Source organism: Narcine bancroftii, chromosome 4, assembly GCF_036971445.1.
Source record: "Narcine bancroftii isolate sNarBan1 chromosome 4, sNarBan1.hap1, whole genome shotgun sequence".
Classification (NCBI taxonomy): domain Eukaryota; kingdom Metazoa; phylum Chordata; class Chondrichthyes; order Torpediniformes; family Narcinidae; genus Narcine; species Narcine bancroftii.
The window spans coordinates 233,218,748-233,242,229 of record NC_091472.1 but is presented as its reverse complement, the minus strand read 5'-3'; the positions used below and the strand labels follow the sequence as shown (position 1 = coordinate 233,242,229).

At 42.7% G+C, this 23,482-nt stretch overlaps 1 protein-coding gene across 5 annotated transcripts in view; it reads right to left on the bottom strand.

The window, feature by feature from the left end:
- als2b (alsin Rho guanine nucleotide exchange factor ALS2 b) overlaps positions 1-23,482 on the bottom strand; it is a 164,527-nt gene that overhangs the window by 96,818 nt on the left and 44,227 nt on the right. For all 5 annotated transcript variants that reach the window (XM_069934315.1, XM_069934314.1, XM_069934318.1 and 2 more), the window contains exons 2-5: positions 14,968-15,054; positions 12,407-12,561; positions 5,786-7,090; positions 836-1,004 (exon numbers count right to left, since the gene is read on the bottom strand). In XM_069934315.1, the coding sequence (XP_069790416.1) occupies positions 836-1,004; positions 5,786-7,090; positions 12,407-12,561; positions 14,968-14,987 (1,649 nt within the window). In that variant the 5' untranslated portion in view covers positions 14,988-15,054. The remainder of the gene's footprint in view (positions 1-835; positions 1,005-5,785; positions 7,091-12,406; positions 12,562-14,967; positions 15,055-23,482) is intronic.

The window sequence follows — 23,482 nt, the reverse complement described above, 5'->3', positions numbered from 1 at the left end:
ATGGTTTAACCTGGGATCATATTCAAAGAAGGTTGAGGGACTTAACTAAGATATATAAAATTATGAGACCTACATTAATGGGAGTATTAATTTCTCTGAGCTTATGGGGCAGGACTCAGGAGGCATTGGTTGGGTAAAGTTCTTGAGAGGATACAAGGAAAATATTTTCATCCAGAGGAGAGTAAGGGTCTGGAAGTAACTGCCTGAAAGAATGGTGAGAGCCAGATACTCTTGTTACATGTACAAAGTAGATTTGAAATTTAAGCCCTGCAAATTTATGGACGCAGAGTTGGAAAGCAGGATCATACTGGCTGGCTCTTTTTTGACGCACACCACAATGGGCTGAATGGCCTCTTTCAGAGTTAGAAATTTCTGATGATTCTATTGAATTAAGGAAATTGACAGAAGAACCTAAAGTACCACAAGAAAATAAAAGTGTTATGCAAAAGGTATTTAGGATTTGGAATGTGGTGCCAGGCTGAAGCGAAATATGGGGGTGGGTGGGGGGGGGGGGGGCAGGGGGTGGAACCAGTTGGATTGCTCTTGCATTCGGCTTATAACTTAAGGAGTCAAGTGATCTCTTTCAGTGGTTTGTGTCTCTTCAGAAAATCCTCCTTGGCTTCAAACTAGATGAATTATTGTGTCTGCTTTCACATTCTACTCATGTTCTATGAGCTTCAGGTCTTCCTGTGATTCCTTTCTTGGCATTATTAGCAAACTAAAATATACATTTCTCCATCTCTAGATTGAGCCACCAGTGTTGTATTTGGCAGCAAAGCTGAACATGCTGTACTCAGGACACATCATGACTGGAGAGTTTTGAGGTTTGTAGTACCTGGGAAGCACATCTCCATGACCCAGCTGGCCCTCTTTACCTCGGCCCCAGCTCCAGAGCTCAGTCTGCAAGGAAGGAAGGTTTGTATCAGCGTTGGCTCCTGGCGTGGGGGTTAGGCTCACTCGTTTTATTCTGGCATGTCCTGCTTTCCTCAGAAGCCTTGGGGAGACTGAGAGGAAAAGACACAGTCAAGCAAATGAGTGGCAGCAGAATTCATTAGCCTGAAGCTTCAATTTCATCTCTGTATATTTCTGATTTAATTCCAACCCACATCTCTTGAAACTTGAATGTTGCTTTCCCTATCCAACTTGTATGTAAATGTCAGTGAATAAACAGCCATTCTGAAATTTTTCAACCATCCAATATTGTCTGTGGCAGTATACATATTCTAACAGATCAAGGCTTATTCACTTTATAGTGTCATTTTGATAAACAGAAAACTTGCTTTAACGATTCCATCCTAGCAATGTCCCACACCCATCAACTTAATACGATCATTCTTTAGTGAAACATATTTCCCATTACACGCTGTCAATGGAGCTCACTGTTGCTGTCAGCTAGTGCCAAAGGCATTGTCCATCTGCTCCTCAACAATGATGCAAGGTGGACGAGTTTAGAGGCATTTATGAAGCTGGTCAAAGTTAAAGATACTTTAAACTGAAGACACTGGGTACCTAAGAATCAATAATGGTCAATAAGAGCAAGACTTGGTACAAGATAGGATACAGACAACAAAGTTTTGGATAAGCTTATTAAGGCAGGATGCTAGGTACAAGATCTCCAGAGTATCTTTAACTCAATTTTCCACCTTTAGCGCACTAAGACTTTTAACATTTCTTCTTTAATGCAACTTGTAGAATTTCACCAACCCCTTTCCTGAATTCTCCATCTACAATATCCACCTTCTAAGTGAATGCAGATGGATTGTTAAGATGTTGGCAATATCTTCCCTGTGCAGATTGCCCTGTGGTCTGTAATGGGCTCTGCCCTTCCCTGGTTTACCCATTTTCTCTTAATTTAAAGTCGTGATTTTGTGCTCCATTTCCCCACCTAATTTATTTAAATACCCCCTTTACTTTTGACATCCTTGCTGGACCTCTCCATTTCTCAGTCTCTCCATCTGTTTTCTTTAACCAATTTTCTATGTCCTTTGACGCCCAGAGTTCATTAGATTTATCTTTGCTCTTACTTCACATTGGCCTGAACTCTCATTATTCCACTTTGCAGTAACTGCCACTTGTTGGCTGATAATTACCTGCTTCCAATTTATTTTTGTCAAGTCCTGCTTATGATATTGCATTTTGTCGCCCCCCTCATCCCTCCCAATTTGAAACCTAATTTCCTTTTCCGTTGCTACCTTGAAACTTGAGTTGTGGTCAATATCTCCAAAATTCTCTTTCACATAAACTCCAACCACCTGCCCGATTAAATTCCCCAAGATTAGGTCTGGAACTTCCCTACTTTAGAAGTACTCTGTTGTGCTAATAATGATGATTCTGGAAAGAGTTTACGGGTCAGTAGGACTGCCCTGGGGTTAGGAGAAAGGGCACAAGGACAAAGGTGGTGGCAGTGAGAGTGAATCTGGGAATGAAGCATCAGCAATTCCAAACACCAGATCTCATTCAGTTGGCAGATAACCACTTTGAATTAGATTAAGAATCCTTAGTTCGAACCAATAAAAAGCAAGTTGAGACATGTCAAGAAATTCTTCACAAGAAATTCTTCACAAAGGGACTGAGCAGAATGTGAGTCAGGTGACCAGACAGATAAGGAGAGCCAAAAACATTTATGAATTAAATAAATTCTCCTAAGACAGAACTTAAGGATTTCTGGAAAGGCCATATGCTCTGTGCAACCCCAAATCCCACCAGTTCAGAACCAGTTCCATTTACCCTAACAGGGCAGTCATCGAGGCACTGTATCAAGTTTTGCTTGAGGGCTTTTGGTAATTCCTGCAAGAATAGGCATTAGGTTTATTCTTGAAAGAATAAAGAATAACCTGCACAATGAAGTGGGAACAGTGAAGCAGGGACTTGCCAGAGTTTCAGTTAATGGCAGGGCTCTTAAAAGCATTGATGTGCTACAGGATCGAGGGGATCAGGTCCATATACAAGAACCATAGAACATTGCAGCACAGAAAACAGGCCCTTTGGCCCTTCTAATCTGTGTCAAATTATTATTCTGCCTAGTCCCACTGACCTGCAACCAGTCCATATCCCTCCATACCGCTTCCATCCATGTATCGTCCAAATTTTTCTTCAATGTAAAAATTGAGCCTGCACTTAAACTGGCACTCGTTCCACACTCCCACCCCTCTGAGTAAAGAAATTCTCCCTAAAACATCTCTCTTTTCAAACTTAACTAATGTCCTCTGGTTTGTATCTCATCTAACCTCAGTGGGAAAAGCCAACTTACTTTACCCTATCAAATCTCCCCTTATTCCTGTAACTCAGTTCCTCAAGTCCTGGCAACATCCTTGTGAATCTTCTCTGTACTCTTTCAATTTTGTTAATATCATTCCTGTAGTTAGGTGACCAAAACTACACACAATATTAGAAATTTGGTCTCACCAATGTCTTAATCAACTTCACTATAACATCCCATTCCTATATTCAGTACTTTGATTTATTAAGACAAATGTGACAAAAGCTCTCTTTAAGAACCTATCTATCTGTGATATAACTTTCAGGGAATTATGTGTCTCATTCCCAGATCCCTCAGTTCTACTGCACTCCTCAGTGTCTGACTACTTTCTGTGTTTGTTCTTCCAAAATGCAACACCTCACAGTTGTCTATATTAAATACCACGTATCAATTTGCAGCCATTATCTAGGTGGTCCAATCCCTATGCAACTTTGAAAATCTTCCTCACTATCCACTACACCTCTATTTTTTGTGTCAACTGCAAACTTATTGCTCCAATTTACCACATTATCATCTAGATCATTGATATACTGTAGATGAAAAACATCAATGGAACCAGCTCTGATCCCTGAGGCACATTACTAGTCATAGGGCTCCAATCAGAGAGGCAATCATCCTCTACCACTCTCTGGCTTCTCCCAAAAAGCCAATGTCGAATCCAGTTTACTACCTCACCATGAATACCAAGCAACTGAACCTTCTTGACTCATCTCCCATGTGAGACCTTGTCTAAGGCAAGTCCATGTAGACAACATCCACAGCCTTTCCTTCATCAATTTTCCTGGTTACCTCGATGAAAAACTTGAGAAGATTTCTTAAACACAACCAGCCATGCACAAAGACACATTGACTATCCCTAATTGGTCACTGACTATCCAAATACTTGTATATCTGATCTTTTAGAACACCTTGTAATAACTTCCCTACTACTGATGTCAGGCTCACCGGCCTATAATTTCCTGAGTTATTATTGGAGCCTTTTTTAAACAACAGGACCATATGAGCTACCCTGGCATCACACCTGTGGCAAAGGGCATTTTAAATATATCTGCCAGGGTCCTTGCAATTTCTGTACTTGCCTCCCTCAGGTCCAAGAGTATACCTTGTCAGGCCTTGCGTATTTATCCACCCTTATTCGCTTTAAGACAGCAAGCAGCTCCTCTTCTTTAATCTGTATAGGTTCCATGACCTCACTGCTTGTTTACCTCACTTCCTTGGCCTCTGTGGCAGTTTCCTGAGAAAATACTGATGCAAAACAAACCTTTTAAGATCTCCCCCATCTCTTCTTTCCATACAAAGCTGACCATTCTGATCGCTTGTCCCTTACTATCCTTTTGCTTTTAATATACCCTGCAGATGCCTTTATGATTTTCCTTCAGCTTGTCAGCCAAAGCAACCTCATGTCTTTTTTTTTTCTCATTTCTCATTTCTCTCCTAATTTTATCCTGCAATTTTTATATTCCTCAAATATTTCACTTGCTCCTTGTTTCTTATATCTGCTATACACCTCTCTCTTCTTATCCAGTTCACCAACATCCCAAGGTTCCTTATGCCTGTTAATATGGCCTTACAGGATCATACAAATTCTTAAATTTGTAAGATTCTTGAAAGTGGCTATGCGTGTAGACTCAGTGGTAAAGAAGAATTAAAGAATGCTTGCTTTCATTAGGTGGGGCGTTGCATTTAAATATTTTGCAGTCATATTGCAGCTATACAAACTTTGGTTAGGCTGCACGTGGGAGCATTCTGGTCATACAATTACAGGATATGGAGGCTTTAGAAAGAAGTGATTTACCAGGATGTTGCCTGGATTAGAGGGAATGGTCTATAAAGCGAGGTTAGACAAACTTGAATAATTTTCTCTGAAGCATTGGAGGCCGTGGGGAGACCTGATTGAAATTTATCAAATTATGAGAGGCATAAGTAGGTTAGACATTCAGAATCTTTAACCTATGGTGAAAATTTCATGTATTTGAGGTCATCCATTTGAGGTTTGGGCAGTGAAGAGTTTCAAAGGAGATATCTGGGAAAAAAATCTTTTTAACACTGAGTGGCAGGTGTCTGGAACAGGCTGCCAGGAGTAATAGTGCCACCAGATGTACAAGAGGCTTCTAGATAGACAAATGAATATGAAGGGGTGTAAATCATGAGCAAGTACCACAGTTTACATTAAATTGGATATCATGTTTAGCATGGACCCAGGGGCCAAAGGACTGATCCCGGTGATGTATGCTGTACAATCTATGTAACCTACCAGCAATATCCCTTATCCCTTGCACAGAAATATGAGATAACATTCTCAACATGTGAGTCAGCGTGAGATTGAAATAGAGGACAGGTGGTTCAGAGTGAGGACAAAATGACAAGTGAACAACTGATCTGTGAACCCAGGATCTCTGCACAGTCACTACTTGCCTCTGCTGAGATGCTGGAGGTTACCACTCCTATTTCACTTGAACCTTGAAGGCTGTCTTGAAGCAGACCAGCACCTGAATAAACCGTATTTCTACTGGCTACTTCTTGTACCTTGAGATAGCAGTCCGGGCAGAGACAAGCGACGATTCATGCTCTCCGAACCTTGCTTTCGGATATCCCCCAGGCTGAAGCTCTTCTTGTCAGGCATGCATTCTTCGATCTTCATCTGTTCCTCCCTCGTCTCCTTGTGCAGGGTTCCACCATTGGCTATGATACTACCACTGCTTTCTGGCAGGCTGGGGGACTGGTAATAGTTCACAACTTTTTGGAGGGAGAAGGCTTCGTAAGTGGCTGCCACTCTCTCCCCAACGACTGAGGTGCACGAGACCATCAAGGTGTTAAGCGTTGAAGGAGAAGTGGGAGGGCTGGCAGGAAAAGTGGGCTCCAGTGAGGACAATGGCTGTGGGCAGGGGAGGTGGGTACTTTTCACAAAGTCATCCTGCTGGGAGATGTCTGTCAATTTTCTGAGGTACTCCTTCACGGCCTTCTCGTCAGGGTACTGGGAGCTCCTGGGCTTCAGATTATTCAGGGTTTTGTCGGGTTCCAATTCTGAAGTGTGAGGATGGCCCTCTGCCGTACTGTTGGGACACTGTGCCTGTCCCACTTCATCTGTGGTGAAGGAGAAGTGTTCTGATTCGGTCTGAGGTAGTTCAGCTCCCTGGGGTTCTAGGGTATGATTTGGAGGGAGAGAAGGGAAGGGGTTTTCTGGTTCTGAGTGAAAGGGCTTGGAATTGGGGTCTGACAGCACCACACCCAGGGGGCAGTAGTGACTATCTGATATGATGACGTGATCTTCTTGGTCTGTCATGGTTAGCAAGAGCTGGTGACAGTGGTGGCATTTTTCAGAGCTCTCCTTTCTCTGGTGGGGAGAGGGTTTTTGAACAAGCGCCAGGCTGTGGTGGGCCCCACAAGCCACCTGCACCACCGCCCTGCCAGCCAGATGCTCCAGTTTCTGAGGCTTGGCCACAGGGAAAGCTGCAGTGACCAGTCCAAGCTGGCAGCCACTCCCCCAGGCCCAGACTTCCCTTCTAGATGATAGACCCAGGGTGTGGAGCTCCCCACAGGCCAGCTGCACTATTTGGGTCAGCTCCGGGGGGCTGGTTTCAGCATTGGAAATTGTGACCAGCGTGGGTATGGAGACCTGTCTCTGGTTCTCCACTGCACACTGACAGGAAGAGTTCTCTCCCCACATGTACACGGCTCCATCCCTGGTTACTGCTCCATTGTGGTAGCTCCCAGTCACCACATTAACCACACTCATGCCGACCAATGCCTGCTCCAGTATGGGCACCATCGACTCCTTGGTCTTGCAGTCTGATCTCCATGGGAAGTGCCCAAAACTGTAGACTTCACTATCTGAAATGGAAGAAAGAATGGTCACCAGTTCTCTGGAATAACTTCCAGATAGAATATCTGCTCTAGATGCTTTGAAAACTCAAATTCAAGTCACATGAATCGAAAGTGCAGTGGTCGAGGTTATTCAATGAGCAGACCAGTAGATATCTCATACATAGTATTACAAGTGAGGCACAATATAAAAGTGCAGTTAGAGAGAGATCAGATGATACATCAAAGGCAACATCATTTTTTTTGGGGGGGGGGTTCATAAAGGAGTCCGATAATTTTTGGAAAGACCCTGTCCTTTAATCTGATAGAACATGGTGTAATGGATCATGTGACTTCTCCAGCAGGCATGAGATCAGAAGTGACTTCACCTGCCAATCAAGGGTTACATTTGCTCATCTGTGAGACTGATGTGTGATTGGTCCTTGCAGGTCATATGGACGGGTCCTGTATTGATAAAGCTCACCACATGGAGCAGCTAGCTCTCTTTGCTGCTCCCTCAAGACCATTGCAGAGCTCCAGGCCACGAGTAGCCCCATAGGGCTGACTGCAATAGACCTGTATCAGATCCCAAGCCATAGGGCGACGCTGGAGACCATTTCATGTGTATATACTCATTAGTTGTTTTTAGGTTACTGTTTACTCAATATATTGTGGCTGTGGGTGGTGGGAGTTGAGATTTTTTAGTAGCTATTTAATTGGTGTGTGTGTGTGTGTGTGTGTGTGTGTGTGTGTGTGTGTGTGTGTATGTCCTTTTGTGAATTCCCTTGTGTGTAAATAAAGACTATAGTTGAATTCTCTTTGAACCCATCGGACCTGAGCACAACACATGGTCTCACACTTGTGAATCTTCTTCCTGATGCGAGAGGGGAGGTGAAGAGAGGGTAACAAGAGTACAGATATGAAGAGGTGCAAAACTAAAGCAGAGAATGATTGGCGGGTTAACAAATCTTGGGACTGAGAGGTTGCGTTTGAAGATGTTCATGGAAGAGGCAAAGGTGGTGAGGAAGATATTCCAGAGTGTCATACCCATTTGGCTAAAGGCATAGCCAGCAATGGTGAGACAATGGGAGAACGATTTGGGAGAGGCCAGCACCAAAGAGCACAAGGATCTGGAACCCAGGGCGGGGTGGGGGCAGAGGTTATATTGAAAGAAATTAAACATGCAGTCTAATTCACTGATAATTCACTCTGACTTCTTTAGCCACTGATTCTTCCTCTTGACACACCAGAGCCCTGGCTCCCATGTTAAATGGACATTTCTAGGGTTCACTAGAAAATGAATTATTCTACTGTGTAACATCTTAAAAGAAAAAAAGTGAATGAAAAATGTGTTAGAGTATTAGTAAGAATAGCTTGCAATGGTCCAGAAAATCTGAAAGTCAAGTTCCACCAAGGTCCAGCGCACATTGGTTGAAAGGAGCTTTCTTGTATAAGGCCATGTGGTTTAGTGTGGATTGACAGGAGCATGATCACTAAAGGATGCAAATACAAAATACTGAACTTAGACTTGAATTGTGGCTTCAGCAGGGGTTCAGAGAAATTGATGAGCAAGATGTGACTTTTCAATGACCAGATTTGGAAGAGATTACATTTGTGGAAGGTGTCAATTGTAGATCTGGCTTGAATTTTTTTTTCGATATAGAGCATGGTAACAGGCCATTCCAGCCCACGACTTGTGTGCCCCCCCCTCAAAAACGCAGGTTAATCTGCAAATCCCATACATTTTTGAAGGGTGGGAGGAAAACGGAGCACCTGGGGAAAACCCTTGCAAACACGGAGAATGTACAAACTCCTTACAGGCAATGGTGGATTCTAACCCAGGTCCCTGGTGCTACAATAGCATTGCATGAATCACTACACTAACTGTGCCACCCTAAAGTATTGGAATAATCAAGACTGGAAATGACAAAAGATAGTTGGAATATCAAAACATAAATAGTGCTGCCCAGGTCCAACCACATTGATGTGATGGCCAAGAAAGCACACCAGCTCCTCTATGTCCTAAGAAGACTGAGGAAATTCAGAGTTTTCCCTGCATTTGTTAATAACTTCTACAGAAAGACCATGAAATTAACTTGTCAGGGTACATCACTGAGGGCTGGGGAACCACTCTACCCAAGGCTGAAAGCAACAGCAGAGGAGTTGTGAATGCAGCTCAAATCATCACCTAAACCCTCCTCCCCTTCATCTACATTTTGCATTACCTTGGAAAAGCAGCCAATATGTTAAAGGATTCCAATAGACCATAAGACATAGGAGCTGAAATAAGCTATTCAGCCCATCAACTCTTCTTCCCATTCAATCATGAGCTGATTCTTTTTCTCACCTAGCCCCACTGACTAGTCTTCTCCCCATAACCTTTGATGCCCTGGCTAATCAAGAACCTATCAATCTCTGCCTTAAATACACCCAATGACCTGGTCTCCACATCAGATGTGGCAACGAATTCCACAGATTTACTACCCTCTGCTAAAGAAATTCCTCTGCATCTCTGTTCTAAATGGACACCCTTCAATCCTAAGTTGTTCCCTCTTGTCCTTGATTCTCCTACCATGGGGAACAACCTTTCTGCATCTACTCTGTCTATGCCTTTCAATACTTGAAATGTTGCAATGAAATTCCCCCTAAATTTCAACAAATACAGGCCAAGAGCTGTCAAACACTCCTCATATGATAACCCTTTCATTCCTAGAATCATCCTTGTGAACCTCCTCTGAACCATCTTCAACATCAGCACATCCTTTTTCAAAAGAGAAGACAAAACTGCTCACAGTACTCCAAATGCGGATTCATCAGTGCCTTATAAAGCTTCAACATCACATCCCTGTTCTTGTATTCTATTACTCTTGAAATGAATGCTAGCATTGTATTTGCCTTCTTCACCACTGACTGACCATGCAAGTTTACCTTCAGACTGTCCTACACGAAGACTCCCATGTGTCTTTGCATCTGGGTATTTTCAAATTTCTCCCTATTTAGAAAATAATCTGCCTGTTTATTCTTTCTACCCAAGTGCAAGATTGTACACTTTGACATTGTATTTCATTTGCCACTTCTCTATCAATTCTCCTAATCTGTCTAAGTCCTTCTGCAGCCTCCCTGTTTCCTCCACTGATCTATGTATCATCCCACAACAACTGCACTCTCTTCATCACACCATCCTCTCGCTAGGAAGTAGATTCACAAGTGTAGATCATGCACTATCAGTTTCAAGGACAGTTCCTTTCCTGCCATGGTCAGATTCCTGAATAAACCCCACACCAGTAATGTTGCCATTTGCCCTCTTCTGAGTGATCTCTCTCACCATACTTTGCACATTGTATGTTTTTTTTTCCCTGGGCTCTATATGGGTTGACAAGCTGAATTATATTAGACATACAACATGGTAACAGGCCCACGAGCCTGTGCCACCCAAATACACCAATCAACTTACAACCACTGTACATTTTGAAGGGTAGGAGGAAACCAGAGCACCTGGAGGAAACCCAAACAGACAAACTCTTTATAGTCAGGTGCAGTGTTCCCAATCATTTCACACAGGAGCACAGGCCACAAAGTCCATACCGATCATCCAATATCCATTTAAAGTAAGCCCATATTATCGTCCCCACATTGTCCCAAGATTTTACTCGCTCATACACCCTAGAAACAATTTACAGTGATCAATTACCCACCAACCTATGAATCTTTAGGATGTGAGGAAAGAAAGGGAAACCCATCCAGTTATGGGGAGAACATGCAAACTCTACAGAGACACCACCAGAAGTCAGGATTGAACCTAGGTTGATAAGGCAGCAGCTTTACCCTGTGTTGTACCCATGCTTTTCCCTGGGGGTCCTGAGAAAATCTGCCACCCTGTTATGTGAGCGTAAATATCATGATGAGTGACCAAAAGCTCAGCTGAAGCAATTGGTCTTGAGGAGGGCTTGAGAGGCTTAGGGATGTATTTCATAGTTCTATCATTGCCTCCTTTGTTTCCTTTCTCTTCTCTGCCTGCATTCTTTTCTTTCTACAGTATTTCTATTAGCATCTCCAAACTTGTACCTTGGAATGAACAAGCCTTCGCTGCTCTCTTTTGACCACAAATGGGTGGTTAAAAATGGGATCAATATCTACAAAAGAGCCCCCTAACCTGGTTTTGGATTTCTTCATGTGCATTGGTTGGAAGTTTGCCTCTTCCACAACTTATTGATACATGATCAATGAGGGAGTTAAGAATCGTAGAAAATAGGTGCAGGAGGCCATTCAGCCCTTTGAATCCACCGCCATTCCACACAATCACAGTTGATCATAAAACTTCAGAACCCTAATCTTTCTCTCTGTACCCCTTGATCTCCAGGGCCACATCCAAACTGCTTTTGAATACATCAAATTAACTGGGCTCAACAACTTTCTATGGCAGGGAGTTCCACAAGCACACAACTCTGAGTGAAAAAGTTGCTTCTTGCCAGAAATGAGGAGACAGAGCCAGGTGTGAGTTCAGATAGCATTTACTGAGGTGAGGAATTGGAGGACAACAAGGACAGCAGTTTTAATTTGTCTAGGGAGATCAGGGAATAGGAGGTTAAGAGGAACTGAGGGACAAGACAGCATCATTCATTTTGGGCGGCACGGTTGGTATAGCAATTAGTGCAACACCTTTACAGCACCAGCGATTGGGACCGGAATTCAAATCCCACATTGACTGTAAGGAATTTTTATGTTCTCCCTGTTTCTTCATGGGTTTTCCCTGGGTGCTCTGCTTTTCTCCCACCGTTCAAAATGTATGGGGGTTGTAGGTCAACTGGGTGTAAATTGGGTGGCGCAAACTCATGGGCCAAGATGGCCCGTTACCATGCTGTCTAAATTTAATTCACTGTACGATCATCTGTGAATCAACCTGTCACCTGTCTTTGATCCACTTCTATGAAATCCTTATCCAACAAAAGTCTAAAGAAATACCTTCAAATTCGATCAACCTAAAACAAAGCTCTAGGGAAGGGAGTTCTGGATTTTTACTTTTCTTTGTTTGAGAAGCTACTTCCCGATTTAACTTTTGAATGGTTAGACCTTGTAAACAGGAGTGAATGGAGGGGCTGCAGGTGAACATGTAACAAGCCTGACAAATGGTCCAAGGCTATCTTTCACAAATAGTCTTGCCGCATCACAGCACAGCCTCCCAATCCTGTCCATCCTATTGCATGTGCCAGACCAGAAAATAGGTGGAAGGTAAGCAACCCTTCTTCACCTTTGCCAATTCATCCCCTTTACCAGTGTTACCTCTGGAATTAATCTTACAATCCAGCTCACTGCTTTGTGTAGGGTTATATTGCTCAATCCACTCACCTTGAGTCAGGAGCAATCCATGTTCTGTTCCAAGGGCAGCCTGCAGCACAACCTTGCCACCAAAACCAGGCAGCAACTCTGGGATCCCAGAGCTGCCGTATCCTGTCCATATATGCAGAATGCCTCGTTCCTGAGAAATCTCTTGCTCTTTCAGGCTGTACAACATGAAACAGAAAACACGTTGAAAGATCTACATTCAAAGCTGCATCACTTTTATTTGTTAAGAAATCTTCCATCTGCTGAGGCCCAGCGCATTAACTTGTGGCCGTGTGAAGCAATCTCATGCCAATCATTCTGCAGCAGCCTCTGAGTGGCATCTCACAGGTTAAGCCAGGGAACTGAAAAGAGCTGGACTCAAACCTGCCAGTGCCCACACAACATTCAGCAGGGTTTCTTTGTTTTATCCTCATCCTGAGCCTCTTTCTGTTCCTCTGCCTTGTGGCAAGCTTATCAAGAAGACACTTGCAATGCTACAAGATATCTTGCAAACTCCTCCCTAATGATATCCTTTGAAAGTGCAGTCTCAGGCATAATGCTCGAAATTTGGCAGCTAATATGCTGACAGAAGAGTCAAACAAGCAGCAGGATCAGTCAGTTTTTTTTTGTGAAAGCAATTGAGAAAGAAAAGTCATGGGAAGTACTGTTCTGCTTGTCTTTGAAAAATGCTGTAAGATTTATACATTTTGAATTATTTAGATCTGTGAAGAGATATAATGATGGTGTTTCAAAGAAGAACCGAATAGTTCTACAGATAATAGACTGAACATGAACACAATGATTCATCTGTATGAAGAATGTACTGAGAGCATCACCAAAGATTATATGTTTAAGCCCTGGAATGGGCTTGAGCCCACAATTTGGGTCGAAAGCAAAACAGGCAAATGGAGTTCAATGGAGAGAGTGTGAGGTTATGCACCTCAAAGAGTGGAATCTAATAATTAAATGCAGTAATAATACTATATAAGCAAAGTACAGGGTCTTCTTGTGCACAAATAGCAAAAGGTTAGCAGACAGGTGCAGCAAGTGGTTAGAAAGGCAAATGGCACATTGACCTTTATTGCAAGAGACAGCTGAAGTTTGGAAATAGGGAAGTATTGTTTCAATGAGAAGAAGGTACAGAGTTCGAGCATGTCTATGCCTGGTGTATGGTTCCTTATTTAAGAAAGGATTTACTGGAATTGGAGGTGGCCAAAAGAGATTTACTGGGCTAATTCCTGGATGAGAAAGTCATCCTGCCATGGGTGACTGAAGAAATTAGATGTATATACTTTGGAGAATTAAAAGATGTTCTTGAAGTGTATGGGATCCTGAGGGGAGCATGACCGAGTGGATGTGAAGATGTTTGATATTTTCCCACTAATTAAGATTAGTAGCAATCATATAAAAACAAGGTGTGTGTGACCTTCTTCTCATTGAAATTCGTGAATCTATGGAATTCCCTACCCCAGAGACTGGGTCATTGGATCTACTTAAGGAGGAAGTAGATACACTTTTAAAAGTTGACTGCTAAGAGCAACTGGCATAGAAAAGGTGCTGAAGGCTGATATAGATCTGCCACAATCATACAGAGTGGTGGGCAAGTTTTTGTCTGTGGAGTCCTGCACTGTTACAACTAGGTCCAATGTTACTACATGTTGGGACTTGATGTAAAATTCAACTGCTTTGGGTACTTTGCCTCTGCCAAAGAATGGCTGGTCATGTATCTGTGAGCTGGTTCAACTTTTCTCTCTCCATTAACTTGACCTACCAAACACGTCCATTTCATAGTTCTTGCATTCCTTTGTCTGTGGTCTTAAGCTTTCCCCATGCCTCTGTTCTCTCTTCCTAACTACCCCTATTACCCTATGACAATGACATGCGCAGCTTATCTCAGAGATGTTCCCTTTGTCCTGTCCATCTCAACCTCATCCATCTCCCAGTGAGGGAGATTTTTTTGACCTGAAACATTCATTCTATTTTCTCTCCCCATGGAAGTTGCCTGGCTTTTCTACATTTTCTGCCTTTACATAAGAGGAGAGAAAACTTAAGAAAGGGCTGTGTACTTATAAAAAGAGACTAGGGTTTATCTTTGCAGCAAGAATTTTCAAATGGCTAAAATAATGATTAAGGGCCAATTATAAAGACTAGTCTAGTATTCATTTGAGTACAGAAAATTAGCAGGTGTTTTAAGATATGTAAGAACGAGCTCCAGGAGTTGAGTTATCCATAAAAGTGAAAGTGGGAGGAAAGTAGCCTGGAGGAAGAATATAAAAAGATTCAAAATGTAAGAACTGAACCCTGATAACATGTTGAAGATTGATACAAAGTCTAGAATCAGTGAATAGGATGGAATATGTATGAACAGTTTAGATAGGCTATTGAAACACAGAAAGTTGAATGTATGGGAATGACAGACCAGGAAGGGTTGGGAATTAAAGGAAAAATGGGAAAAAGTATGTAGATTTAGGGAATTTATATTTGGCATTGGGTACATTTTCCCTAATGTCTTTTCTGGTGCTCGACTCTCAAGTTTTTTAATTTTTGATTCAGACCCAATAGAAACATTTTGATGCAAGTGTTACCTTGAGTCCTGGTCAGCCATTAATAGGTGCTCCTCTCACCACTTCCCATTGTAGTCCAGCTCTTCATTAACTGCCATCAAGACGAACCTTGTGACAGGAAAGAATCCATCAAGTAGGACAACAAAATCAGTTATTCAGACCCATCGCCACCTATCTTGACCCCATACCCATTCAAATTCTCTTCCATATTCACACTTGACACCCTTCCCTGAGTACATCTGCTTTCAGTTGAATGCCTTCCAGAAACCTACCCCTGAACTCTGTTCCTGAAAATTTTTGTCCAGGTCCTCTCTTCCACTCCTCGTTAAGTTAATGAATGTGTTATTGCTGCCCAATACATGTCCAATATTTCAACATTGCCATTCCCCATCACAGCACAGAAATGATCATGAATGGAGTTCCTGTGACATGCTTCTTGGGCCTCCAGTCAGAGGTCACTAATCTGCTTCCTTCTCAACTTAAAAAAACTGAATATGTCATAATGCTCCAAAGCACCAAACGACCTATAATTCCGAACTAGGGTACAGTAAAACTGGAATTCAAGCAATCGACAGCCTCAAGCAACCCAGCAAAAATAAAATCAAGGAAAATAAATTATAAAAATTAAAATAAATCAGAATAGGTACAAAAAACCCTAAGTTTGAAATTGTAAAAGTAAATGGTAAATGTTCTCTGAAGTAACTCCGTATGTGGTATCAATCACCTGGCACTGGTGTATCATTAGGTCCCAACTTTTGTGCTCAATTCCCCACCCAAAGTAGGCAAGGATGCCAAACATCTTCGGTACCACCATGTTTACCTGATTCACTACTTTCACAGAAAAATGTTCCTGAACCTCTAGTTCTACACTCTCTAGGCCCTGCCATTTACTATCTTAAGATCTTGCCTGATTTGACAGCTTTCTGTTCATGTCAGAGGTTTGGAAACGTGGAACTCAGATTCGCCAATGGTCCAGATAGGAAGTCGTTGGGCTGCAAAGTTTGTGAGAATGTAAGATGTGGAAACAGGGACACTTGGTGTCTCTTGAGAGATTCCTTTGTGCTTCACATTCTTGTACTGGTAGGGAGCCAGCTGAGGCTAGAGGTGTCTCTTTGTGTACCTTTACAGCAAGCAAAAGTTTCCACATTTTGTTCATTTATTACATGACAATAAAGGAAGCTTGGCATCGTCTGCAAAGAGTAGTTCACGGACAAGTTTCTCTTGTGTCTTGGTGTGAGCTTGCAGGCGCCTCAGATTGAAGAGACTGCCATCCGTGCGGTACCGGATGTAAACAGCGTCTTCATTGTTGAGGTCTTTCATGGCTTGGTTCAGCATCATGCTGAAGAAGATTGAAAAGAGGGTTGGTGCGAGAACAAAGCCTTGCTTCACGCCATTGTTAATGGAGAAGGGTTCAGAGAGCTCATTGCTGTATCTGACCCGACCTTGTTGGTTTTCGTGCAGTTGGATAACCATGTTGAGGAACTTTGGGGGGCATCCGATGCGCTCTAGTATTTGCCAAAGCCCTTTCCTGCTCACGGTGTCGAAGGCTTTGGTGAGGTCAACAAAGGTGATGTAGAGTCCTTTGTTTTGTTCTCTGCATTTTTCTTGGAGCTGTCTGAGGGCAAAGACCATGTCAGTAGTTCCTCTGTTTGCGCGAAAGCCGCACTGTGATTCTGGGAGAATATTCTCGGCGACACTAGGTATTATTCTATTTAGGAGAATCCTAGCGAAGATTTTGCCTGCAATGGAGAGCAGCGTGATTCCCCTGTAGTTTGAGCAGTCTGATTTCTCGCCTTTGTTTTTGTACAGTTTTGCGGAAACTCCCAAAATGTTTGGCCTGGAAGTCAGCCTGAAGAAAACTGAGGTCCTCCATCAGCCAGCTCCCCACCATGACTACCATCCCCCCCACATCTCCATCGGGCACACAAAACTCAAAACGGTCAACCAGTTTACCTATCTCGGCTGCACCATTTCATCAGATGCAAGGATCGACAACGAGATAGACAACAGACTCGCCAAGGCAAATAGCGCCTTTGGAAGACTACACAAAAGAGTCTGGAAAAACAACCAACTGAAAAACCTCACAAAGATAAACGTATAGAGCCGTTGTCATACCCACACTCCTGTTCGGCTCCGAATCATGGGTCCTCTACCGGCATCACCTACGGCTCCTAGAACGCCTCCACCAGCGTTGTCTCCGCTCCATCCTCAACATTCATTGGAGCGCTTTCATCCCTAACGTCGAAGTACTCGAGATGGCAGAGGTCGACAGCATCGAGTCCACGCTGCTGAAGATCCAGCTGTGCTGGGTGGGTCACGTCTCCAGAATGGAGGACCATCGCCTTCCCAAGATCGTGTTATATGGCGAGCTCTCCACCGGCCACCGTGACAGAGGTGCACCAAAGAAAAGGTACAAGGACTGCCTAAAGAAATCTCTTGGTGCCTGCCACATTGACCACCGCCAGTGGGCTGATATCGCCTCAAACCGTGCATCTTGGCGCCTCACAGTTTGGCGGGCAGCAACCTCCTTTGAAGAAGACCGCAGAGCCCACCTCATTGACAAAAGGCAAAGGAAAAAAACCCAACACCCAACCCCAACCAACCAATTTTCCCCTGCAACCGCTGCAACCGTGTCTGCCTGTCCCGCATCGGACTTGTCAGCCACAAACGAGCCTGCAGCTGACGTGGACATTTACCCCCTCCATAAATCTTCGTCTGCGAAGCCAAGCCAAAGAGAGAAGAGAAAGGAAGCTTGGAATCTGGAAAAGCAACATTTCACATTTATCTTTTTGCCACTCCTTGGCCAACCTGCCAAACTGATTTAGATCCTGTTGTAAACTGAGATGTCCTTCCTCACTGACTACATCAGTTTTGGTGTCATCTGCATACAAATTAATCAGGTTAACTGCATTGCCATCCAAATCATTAATATCGTTAACAGTGGACCCAGCACCGAACTCTGCATCACACCATTAGCTGCAAGTCTCCTAAAAGAAAAACATCCCCCAGTACCATCCTATGACTCTTCCACTAGGCAAGATTTGAATCCAATTGGCCAGCTCACTTTGTATGCCATGTGATCTAATCTTCCAGACTAACCTGCTATGTGGAACATTATACAAGGCCTTGCTGAAATCTATATATATGCTCTCATCAATCCTTTTGGTCACTTCCTTGTAAAACTATCTGATAACTCCCTGGTATTTTGCATATGGTCCAGGCTATCAACTCATTTGCATCAATTCTTTAGCTCCCCAAAACTCTTCTGTCCATTTCATAACTTTCACCAGTTCTAGGACTCACCAGCCATGTGTTTATTGACCTGCATCGGATTCCGGTCCCTGAACACCCTCATCTTAAAATTGTCAACTTTTTTTTCCAAACTCCTCAAGACCCAAATCCCTACCTTTCACTGTAGATTCTCTAGTCCATCACCCTGCCGAAACCTTTGTATTCTCCCAACTCCAGCTTCTATCACACGCAACAATCCTATTTGAGATGCTCTGTAAGATCCACCTCTGAGGTACTAGTTCTAATTTGGTCCTGTCATTTTCAAGTTCAGCTGAATGACTTTGGTGATTTATTATCAAACTGCAAGATGTTCATTCAGTGCCACCCTGCACCCCTTTCCCCAGTTAAGAAAAGCATAACCATCATCATTTCTTTCCAGAGCTCCAACTTATCTTGATTAACCACCCACTACCTTTGAAGCATCTTCCAAACTTCTTGCATCCGAGGGCATCCGAGACATCTTCCAAACTTCTTGCATCCGAGACCTACATTGCACTAACTTCAGCTTGCTTTTAACCCTTTGAATCATAGACTATTATTGGCTCCAAGACCCCAAGTGCCTTCAATTATTTCATTTCAAATCCATCCAAAACCTTCTTACCTCCATAATCTTCTTGAGGTGACAACTGCTGATGTGCATTTTCCACCAACTCCTTTCTCTTGTTCATCCAAACCTTCCTCTACCACCTCCATTGTCAACCAGGCTTGTTAAATACTATTATTGTATCTGATTCTACTACAACTCCTGGCAGCCCATTCCAGGCTCTGCACATCTTCTTTACCCCTCTCATCTTCAATGTCCTTTAATATTTGACATTTTTGACTGTCTACCTATTTATGCTTTTCATAATTTTATAAACCTCGATCAGATCTCCCTTCAGCCTCTGATGGTCCAGAGAAAATAAGTGATTTGTCCAATCTCTTCCCATAGCTCACATCAGCATCATGGAATATCTCTTCTGTTGCCTTTCCACAGCCTCCACGTAATGGGGCAACCAGAACTACACATAATATTCCAAGCACCTCCAGTGAAATTGCCCACGCATCACATTCTAGGTGAAACCAGAACACCACTAACCCATCAACCATTCCCACTCTTATCCAGTGGAACTGTCCATCCCTTACTCACTCCCCAAGTCGAGCCAGAAGCTAGCAATCATATCAGCCCTCCTTGATAATCCAGTCAACTCATCGTCAAATACAACAGCATAATAGTTACCTACACATAATCTACTGGAGGAACTCAGCTGATCAAGCAGGCACCAATGGGAGAAAAATAATAACTGACATTTCGAGCTGAAGCCCTTTATCTAGACTAGTAAAATGTAGTTGAAAAGTCTGTATACCACATTTAACTAATCTTGATAAAGGGTTTGCACTTTGAACATCAATCATTCTTTTTCTTCACTGATGCTGCTCAACCCAGAGTTCCTCCAGCAGTTGTGTTTAGCTTCAGATTCCAGCATCTGCAGTCTCGTGTGTGTTTCCAGTAAACAATTACCTGTTACCCCACCCAGTTTGGTTTGTACTAGCAATGATATAATATTGAAATCTCAACTATTGTGTGCTATTTCTGCAAAGGAATTAAGGAAAACCTAGATGGCTCTGCAGAAATGAGAATTTGTGTCAGTAAGTTTGGAATGTGTATCAAGGAGTGTAGCTTGGCACATCACTGGTATATACATGTTTGATACAGTGCGGGACCACATTGATAGCTGTAGGCCTACTCAGTAACTATCTGCCACTATATAATGTCAGGATTAAAACAGTTAGGTTATGGTTTATCTCCATATAATGTGCCACTGGGTGTTGATTTGACTGAATAATATGTACATTACTGTCAGAGAATTGTCTTGTAACTGCCACACTGGGCTCATTTTTGGTTATTATATATATTTTAGTGGCAATAATTACCGGGGTGGATGCAGGATAGTCAGAACAGGATTCATCACATAACAATGGAATGCAATGCTGGTGAGTTGAGCTGAGACAAAAATGCTGGGAAGATTATCAGTGATCCAAACTGTCAAAAGTATCATATCAGGGGTTCATGAATTGTGGGTATAGGGTATCAGAGTACAGACTTACTACATAAGAAGAGAGGTACAAGTTTGCTTCTGTGGTACTGCACTGTTGTGTGGAGGAAACATGGCCTCCCTATCTGTCTGGAATGTGTATATTGCGGGTAGTCACATGTCCTCCCTGTCTGGAACCTATTCGGAAATCATATCACCTGTCAATCAAAGTTGGACTCCAGCCATCCATTAATGCACATCTTGCCACTAGCTGATTTAAATCACCTAGAGTCATTATTGGCTAGCAGCACAGATTAACACTGTATATAGTACCAGTACACAACAAATTCTCTCTCTCTCTCTGCCTTATGGACCAAGCCCCAGACACTGCTCCATGCCAGGTCACTACTGTGGATGTTGCTGGAAGGGACATGGGTAAAGTGTGCACTACACTAAAGCTGAGCTGTAGTATTGCGATAGATCAATACTTACAGTAGAGCTGCACCCCTGTTGATCAGGGAACAGGGAACATGTGTAAGAGACCCTGTTTATAGTGTGTGAGCGTGGTTGAATATAGGTTTACCGTTGTTAGAGTGCAACTGATGTCCAGGGTGAATGTCTGGATCGTCTTTTAAGTGATTTAGTAATTGTGTACCATTTAACATTCTCCCATTTGTTTCCTGCGTGTTAATTAAAGTTGTGTGTGATTTTAACACTTGTGTCCAAACTTGTCTCTTTGTGAACCCATCAAACCTGATACTCTTCTCAACACAAAAAAACTGCTGGGTACAGTTCTGCCACTAAAAATCACTCAGGTCATTACATAACAGGGCCAATGTCATTCAGTGCATGTTTCTCATTGCACAAGAAAAATAGTGGCCTGGAATCTGCAAATGTAGCAGTTTAACACTGGAGTAGAAAGTCTCACTGTTGTATGCACAGTACTCATTGGTGAACTGTCAATAACACTGGGGTATAGTACTGCTGGTCACACCACAACACTGCTGTATTCAGAACCAACCAAAAGCACTGAAGTAATTATTGGTGGGTATGGGTGATTTGTTATAGATTGCATCACTCTGCAATACTAGGGTATCTGATTGATGGGATAATTCAGTTGTGTGTTTGTGTTAAGCGAGGGTCAGTTTCCAACACTAAAATATTAGGCTTCTTTGTAAGATCAGTACTGCTGAGGACAAGAATCTCTCTGAAACTCAGAATACTGACGATTAAACCTTCGTGATGATAACCACTGATTCCAGGCTTGCCTGGAATAAGGAAGATGCTTTCACTGCTATGAAAAGCAGTGCCAATGTGTGGAGAGCCAGCAACCAAAATGCTCGAGAACCAGTGCCTCTCAAACTCCCTCCTTTTATTTCACTGAATGAGTAATCCCTGATTTCCTAACAAATTCCCATACACATTCTCACATTCATCAACATGCTCCGAGCTGCCAGCCCAAATACATTCACACAACTCATTAGCACACTACATCACACACGTTCTCACTTTCAGTCAGACCTTGCAAAAAATCTTGCACGCACCGCCACTGATTTGTGCACATTCTCACACTGATGGCTCTATACTTTGCACACACTTTTGAACTCACTGCGACATATACTTAGATTCACAACACATTTTCTCATGCTTCCTAACACACACTCCCACACTTCTTGACAATATATACATTCTTAATCTCACTCATTCATTTGCTTTAATTGACACAGGCATTCCCATGCTTGCTGGCACATTCTCATATTTCCTTTGTGATAGAGTATATAGATGTTTTTGGAAGATAAATTGGAAAAGGTTTGTTAGAGTAGGTCACATGCAAACACTTTAAAGCAGATCTTTTTCGAAATACTGGAGCTCTGCCCCATGTTAGACATGTCGGGGCCAACAGTCTTTGCAAAAGCTCTGGAGAGTGCCCAAGAGACTTTACTAATGGATTGTTGTTTACAAAAAGGCAACAGATGAAAGAGCTTGTTGGAGCCACCTTCTGTCTGGAGCTATTCTAAGAGGGTCATGTGGTTTTGCAAGCAGAGAGAGTCAAACAGGCTTTCTCTGTGTGTGAGTGAGAGAGAGAGAGACAGAGATCACTTCTACAATGTTACAGTCAGCAACAGCAGTTGGGACCGGAACAGGACAAGCTGGTGGAAAACCCCATTTGGAAGTCGGGTTCTTATTTCAGCCTGGACAAAGTCCTTATGGTTCTTGCAAGAGGAGAGGACTGGCTGTTTAATGTTTCACTTGGAATAAGAGAAACAAAAAGGAACTCTGTGGTGACCTAAAAGAAAGAGGTTATCATCTGGAGAACCCTGATGGTGCAAGTTTCATCAGCAAGACATTGAAGTGGCTGATTAAAAAGGAATCAGTTGTGGATCTCTTGGAACAACAAATATCTCTCTCAAAACTGACAAGAACCTTCCTGAGCGGTAACCATTTACCTTTCAAGCACCAAAGTCTGGTGAACCTTATAAATGTTAAATTCTGTGCACAGTATAAGAACTTGGAGTGAACTTGGAGGAATCAGAAGTGAAATTGGACAATGAACCAAATAACTTTTCTGAACTTACACACACACATTATATACACGTGCGCTTAGAAGGAGGTTAGATAGGTTAACTAATTCAATAGTGATAAGTGAAAGTTTGATTCTATTTTCATGTTTAAAGATAATTAAAAGCAACTTTTGTTTAAGTAACAATTTGTCAGTGAATATCTATTGCTGCTGGGCTTTGGGGTCCTCTAGGCTCATAACACCTCACAAAGCTTTCCATACTCATTGACACATTTTCACACTCACTGAAAAACACGTACTCAAACTCACTGACATTATCACACTTGCTCTTGCAAATTCCCACATTCATTGACAATCACACTTAACGACATTCCCAAACTTACTCGTGCACAAATTCCTACGCACTCACACAAATTCCCACGTTCCCAGAATCAATGAACACGCATTCCCACATTTATTGACACACACAATCCCACAATGACAAGCACTTTCCAACTTTCCCACACTGAGACATACCCATCCCCACATGCACTTCACACAAGTGTTCCTCTACTCACGGACATACATACACAATTTCACAATCACTGACATGCACTGGTTTGGACATTGACACATACACAATCCCACAGAGACACTTATACATTCCCACACTCAATGAGACACAAATGCACCCATACTCACTGAAACACACGTTCTCACATAGAGACAC